The following is a 6,729-nucleotide window of genomic DNA, read 5'->3' on the forward strand; positions in this document are numbered from 1 at the left end:
TTACACTACCTAGCATTATATAGACACATGTTATTGAAAAAGTTTTGACCAAGAAACCTCCATTACCAATTTTACCCATGAGGAGTGATAGGTGCTAATACTCCAGAATAGAATGAAAATGCTAAGATCGCAGACAACGCGGAGGTTCAAGATTTATTTGTCTAAGATCTATAATGATATGGCTGGACTAGTATACCAGCACACATTTTTTTCTTTGCTCATAGTTCATGCTGCATCAAGAGATAAGTCATTACAACAAGAAAATCAAATTGAATCTGGGTGTGGGTAGTTCACAGTTCACAACTAGCTGCGCTCTTCTGTACATTCACCAGGTGCTGAACAGAGAGACAGGCCAGTTCGCCGAATTATCGCCTGGAACAGTGCGATGTTTGCTCAGCCGCGGGTGCTTTGTGTTCAGTGTCCGAGCTCCTTTCACAGGGCGGGACACTAAACGCCTGCATCTCGATGCCGACGTCGACACAGCAGTCCTCCACGCCGAGGTCAGCTGTTGGTGGCATGCACCTTTTCAACACAAGTCCACCCACTCGCTTCAGTTTCCTGCAACAACTCATGCAAAACCTGAAAGGTTTATCAAAGACATCATATGTACATACACATGACAGGAAAATTGCTGCAGCTATTTGGGGCATTGTAGACTAATTGAAGCACACACCTGACAGGTGCTCTCTGATCTTATGCCATTGCTTTCAGGGATCGGCCCAGAGGTATCACCAAAAGCTACTAAATTTTAGTATCTAGGTGCAATTTTTGGTGCCTCACTAGGTATAATATTTGATTTGGTTCCAAATGAATTGCCAAACTATTCGATTCTCACTACAGCAGCGTTAGACCGCGTGGTCTTATATACACACAATCAGACTAAGGGGGGAAAACGCATGATGGTATACATGAATTCCTCGTTTTTTTGGTCTGTACTCAGGCAGGAATGCCTTGTTTCTCACATTTGCATGAGCTTTCCTGAAACCTGGCATGAAGCCCTGCTTGAACCAGGATGGAACACATGACATAAACTGACCTCGCAAACGCAGCAAGGCTTTGTTTCCATTTTAGCATGAATGTATCTTTTTTTAAACTCCAGCATCAATGTATTTTACCCACAAAAACAAACAATGCATGTTATCAGTTGGTAACAAAACAGAATTTCATGCACCAGCCAATGCATCGAACGGTTTCATGCCGGCCAATCCACCGGCACATTGGATGCACAGCCTATGGGTTCCCCCGGTCCATGAACGAGTGAAAGAAAAAAAAAATGATTGAGAAGAGTCTATAGAGGAGGCAAGTGCCCGTGTCTCTTCCGGGCCAGCATGACAGTGACTTGATAGTAGGGCAAAGGCTTTATTCATTGAGGCCTGGAACAATCCGATGAGAGATCAAGGCGTGAAGTGCCTGCCCCAGCAAGCATCAGCAGCATGGCCGCCGCAGCCTCACATGGCTGTGTTGTGCGATCTACCTCTGTCAACCTCACCCTCCCTCAGTCCCAACACATGCACAAACCCCACACAGCAATTATGCTTCCTGTCATCTTACACTTTCCACCATGTCTTCTTCGGCCTTGCTGAACTTCCAAACAGAGCACGTGAAACGAGTGAGGGCTTTGCCGGGACAAGTTCTTCCCAGATGCATCACAAACTCACAATGTTATTGGAGTAGGTTGCGCATTACGCCAAAACGCAATGGAAGGCTGATGGATTGGTGAACCCCATGGTAGCTCAAGATGAAACTACCAGGATGTCCTGCAAATAAAAAGCCTCTGAGCTGAAACGGAATTTGTAAAAGACCTGGTGCCACATGAAAATGCAGTGTCTGCTAGTCCTGGGATGTGTCTTGGGTAGGCACAAAACAGGCCACGTTCTCTGTCTCGATGTGACCATGGAACGGCATGTGCCGATCGTGACGCGATGCAGTGTGTGCCAAAGTGCCTGGAGTGGTGTTGGCACGTGACAGCATGAACCAAAAGGTTTGGGGACTCCTCACTCCATGCTACCCCCAGTGCTAGATTTCTTTGCATGTCAGGATCGAATCCAGCCAGTATGGTGGCTCTGAAAGCTGGTAACGTGCTTGCCTTTGTGCAATACTTGGTCCCAAGGCAAGGCTATGAGAAAAGCTCAGTACAAAGCTTTTTGCTAGAAATTCCCTATGCTCCTACCGTATCACGACAAAATGCTTCAGGGAGTTAGATCATGGGCCTTCAGGTACACATCGACGCACATAATTCGGTGTGTACCTTTCTTTTCTCATGGCACGCAGTTGGGTTCTACCATGACAGATCCATTTCAAAAGGCAAGGCCCACAAGGCACTCATGGGCCATGTACGGGCCCAAGGGCTTCTGGCTCCACAACAGTTGAGCAGAATGACGGAAGAAAACACACCAGAATTCAGAACAAGAAACAAACCCAGCAAAACTGCCCAACCAACCCAATGAGCCCATTCCCAGCACAACACTTCAACCAGACAAGGCAACAGCAAGCAAAAGCCTAAAGAGGTTCAAATGCCATTAGTCGAAAGCATATCACAGATTACAGTGCATCCGCAGGCATAATAGGTCTAAACGGCAATCTCAGGTTACCAGGTTCGTTTCATGTACCATGTTCATTCTCAGGATCAGGATCCTAAACTGACAGCGCAGACATAGTCAGCGAGACCCACTGCTGGACACGCTCATTCCTTGACGGTCTTGTTGATGAGCGACTTGTGGATGTGGGGGATGACGCCGCCGCCAGCGATGGTGCCCTTGATAAGGGTGTCCAGCTCTTCATCCCCGCGGATCGCCAGCTGGAGGTGGCGGGGTGTGATGCGCTTCACCTTGAGATCTTTGCTCGCGTTCCCAGCCAGCTCAAGGACCTCTGCTGTCAGGTACTCCAGGATCGCTGCCGAGTACACAGCCGCGGTTGCTCCCACCCGGCCGCTGGCCTGGGCCCTTTCTTTCAGCTGGCGATGGATACGCCCGACAGGGAACTGCAAGTTACACATAATGAATCAGCTTAGAAAGAAATTTTGCAAAATTAGCAGAAAATTTAATCAATGATTTACTTGTTTATCGACCATTCAATATTCTTCTGAAACAAGAGTACAAGACACTTTGACAAGACATGTATGCTGCAGCTTCAGAAAAATATATGCCTAACCAGACTATGTTTCCTATACAATCAGACAAACTGCACACAGTAAATTCAGAAGTCCCAATCTCAATAGAAATACTTACAGAAAATTTCGAGGGATATAGGAAATCGATGCCTGACAATACATGACACAAGAAGCTATCAAGCACAACAGCATCAAACTGGGGGCAACAGCAAAGGTCAGAATCTATCCAAATGGGTACTACAGCTACATAAGGGAAGACTGGTGACAATAGTGTCTTCTGAATGGCAGGGCTCTCCTAAGAACACCCCTTCATTTTGTGCAAACATGAACACCATTGTTCCTCCATATGTCAGTCAAGATTCACAAACCTAGGTGTCCCAGGGCCAAGCTCCTGATGCCTATAGAGGCCTCAGTCCAACATTAAAAGTTTAAGAGAAATTGGGGACACAAAAAACAGAGATGATTCCACTTATGGATCGCATGAAAAGGAAATCATGTTATGGACTGTTCAGCAGAAACAGGGCACACAAGAAAGCAGCTGCAACCATGACATGACTTGGACAAGAAAAGTTAACTTCTAGTGTCCCCAATTCAAAAGGAACCATAAATAAATGAAAGTACATTGTGCATACAAAACATCTAAGGATGGGATTTGCTGACAAACTCAACTGGTTAAATATAGATCATCATGCAGATAGAAAATTTGGACTAGAAACCAAATAACATACAAGTACTCAATTTCAATTATATAGAATGCTGAAAAACTTTGGCTTTGGATCAGGTCAAAGGATAACAGGCATATGTCTTTGAAAAAAAGTTAGCACTTCAGCTATTCTATAGTATATTTGTATGAAGTACTAGGAGGTAAATAACCTGCCGCCCGGGTAAACCACAACGGCAGCAAAAAAAGAGTTATTGCCTAACTAGCAACTGCACAAGGTTAGCAACAAAGGAATCATTTAATTCATCCAAACCAACAGCAAATGCAACAATGCCATTTTGGAATTCAGTCCAATATACATAAGCCCACAAGAAAAAAAATGCTTTTATGCTTACAGTTATTTCACTACTTCCATCGCTAATTCGTTGTTTTGCATGCATCTTTTGGCTACCTTGGTTGTATTTTTCTTGGCAATTAGGTTTAGTGCTCAGGGACAACTTACAGCTGGAGTACAAAGGAAACAAGCTCCAGACTAGTTATGAGTTATGACTTGATGCACAACATGAAAGTTGGTCAATGTCTGCACCTCAAATTATGTAAGGTAATCCAAACAGGACAATGATGTGTGTTTATAGTTCTAACTCCAGATGGTCCCAGGTCTGCAACTCATGCATAAAACTATACATATCGCCAAAAAATCATAGCTTAAAGTTTAAGCCCCTAATTCATTGCAAGCAAACATCAGCAGAACATCCGTATTTATAGACGTCATAACAGAAGAATCGATAGGAGGAATGTCAGAAATAATTTGATGGCCAATCAGTCAACAGTTCAACACTGTACGGAGCTCCTGATTGGCAACCTGGAATATAGTATCACAGCCACGCATGCCGTGCTACGTCCATGAAAGTGCCCGGAGTACATAATTAAAAAAGCAAAGCACTAAATAAATAATCTTTCCAGTCAGGTGCACCATTGCACGTGCATGCTCTACTTCCAGAGTTCTAGGCCAATGCTAGACAACACATATAACAATACAGGAAATTTCCCAACCAAAAAGTTAGAACCTTTCCTGCTAATCCTACCAAGGCCAAGACCAATGCTTCCTACTCTAAGTTGTATGGAGTTCCTGATTCAAGACATGGAACATATTATCACAGCCACATATGCCGTGCTGTGTCCATGACAGTGCCCGGAAACTGTATCAAACAAGCAAAGCACTAAATAAATCTTTTTAGTCAGTCCTACCAGTGCAGTGATGTACCGTTTCATGTGTTGTGCATGCTCAACTTCCAAAGTTCTAGCCAACGGCCAAACGACACATAACAATACAAGAAATTCCTCCACCAAAAAGTGGAACCTTTCCACCAAGGCCAAGAACTGCTACTACTTCCTACTCCAAGGCCCAAGCAGACATGCTAAACCACCACAGCGCCATCCACATGACCACACCCTGAATGCCAAGAATGAACAAATTGCAGACGTTGCCAATCCAATGCCATGAACGGCCCCTCACCGCACAGTTTGATGATCAATCAGTCAGCAGTTCAACACTGTGCGGAGTCCTGGTTCGCAACCTGGAATATAGTATCACAGACACACATGCCTTGCTATGTCCATGATTCTGATAGTGCACAGAGTACATAATCCAACAAGCATTGCACTAAATAAAGAATCTTTCCAGTCAGTCTTACTGGCGCCGCGATGTACATGTACCTCGACGTGCAAGCTCTAATTCCAGAGTTTCAGGCCAACGCCCAACGATGGATGCCAACAAAGGAAATTCCCCAACAAAAAAGTCGAATCTTTCCCGCTAATCCTACCACCAAAGGCCAAGAACAACGCTTCCTACTCCAAGCAGACATGCTAAACCACCACAACGCCATCTACACCCTGAGCCCCAAGAACGAACAAACCGCAGGCGCCGCGCCCAATCCAACGTCAAGAACAAACTCTCACCGCGAAAGGGGCGAAGCAAAGCGACGACCTGAACAAGAACAAGGGAGCGGAGAAAGGGCGACCTGGAGTCCGGCGCGCGAGGACCGGGTGACGGGCTGCTTCTTCTCCTTGTCCATGCCGGCCGCCGTCTTCGCGGCGATCAGCCCCTTGCCTCCCTTGCCGCCCATCTTTCTCTTCCTCCTCCTTGCTCCCGCAGACGCGCCTGGAAACGAAACGAAAACCCCAACACGATTTCAGGAAAACTACCCAAAGAAAACACCGGGAATTTCGAGAGGAGAACCGTAGTCAAGAACAAAGAAGCGCGGATTCCGGTTGAGATAGGGTTCGGAGCTCACGATTAGGGGAATGCGGCGGCGGATTCGAGCGAGATGACCAAGGGATTGCAAGAGGCGGCGGATTCGAGCGAGATGACCAAGGGATTGCAAGAGGCGGCGGGTTCTTCTTGCCGGCGTTGGGGTTTTCTCTTTCCCTTTAATTTCGGTTTTTTCTCGCTGTGGGCAAGGGTTTATACGAGGAGAGAATTGTATGTGGGCTTTAACTGGGCCAAAGAATATGGCACGGTTAGTCCTGGGCCAAAAAGCAATCCCCGTCTGGCGGACCTTGAAATTACAACGGTACAAATAAGAAAACAGAATATAAATTCTTTTTCTAAAAAAGTGATCGAGTACATAAATGAAACCAGATCAAGCACACAGAGAGAGGGAGGGGCACTCACCCAGCACTGTCCCTCGCATCATGCTGCCGGTGGAGCTATGGAAATTAGGTTCATGTGCTCCCGCGGGTTGGAGTGTTACCGTACTCCCAACTCGTGGATGCACCTCAAAATATGCATATAAGAAATCATCTAAAAATTTCATCTAAAAATTTAAATGGTTCTACCATCGTGCAAAAATTAAGGATGAATAAAAATTTATGCAATCAGTGTAAGAATAGTTGCGAATCTAACTCAACCCGCACCGTACATTTTTGTTCATCCTCAATTTTTGCATGATAGTAGAAT

General features: G+C 45.5%; 1 protein-coding gene across 1 annotated transcript; it reads right to left on the minus strand.

Moving 5' to 3' along the window:
* Positions 1 to 2,487: 2,487 nt before the first annotated feature.
* On the minus strand, positions 2,488 to 6,423 carry LOC117866949 (probable histone H2A variant 3). Its single transcript, XM_034751254.2, has 3 exons — positions 6,065 to 6,423; positions 5,792 to 5,931; positions 2,488 to 2,980 (listed from the first exon to the last, which is right to left on the minus strand). The coding sequence occupies exons 2-3, from the start codon at positions 5,894 to 5,896 to the stop codon at positions 2,684 to 2,686; spliced, it is 402 nt and encodes a 133-aa protein (XP_034607145.1). The 5' UTR covers positions 5,897 to 5,931; positions 6,065 to 6,423; the 3' UTR covers positions 2,488 to 2,683.
* Positions 6,424 to 6,729: the final 306 nt, after the last annotated feature.

This window comes from Setaria viridis, chromosome 8 (genome assembly GCF_005286985.2).
Source record: "Setaria viridis chromosome 8, Setaria_viridis_v4.0, whole genome shotgun sequence".
Classification (NCBI taxonomy): Eukaryota; Viridiplantae; Streptophyta; class Magnoliopsida; order Poales; family Poaceae; genus Setaria; species Setaria viridis.

What these genes read in the sequence shown, in the direction of transcription:
- LOC117866949 (XM_034751254.2), bottom strand. Translation starts at nt 5,896, where the DNA reads ATGGGCGGCAAGGGAGGCAAGGGGCTGATCGCCGCGAAGACGGCGGCC. An exon ending in CCTCGCGCGCCGGACTCCAG is followed by an intron (nt 2,981 to 5,791) that starts GTCGCCCTTTCT and finishes TGTAACTTGCAG; the next exon opens with TTCCCTGTCGGGCGTATCCA.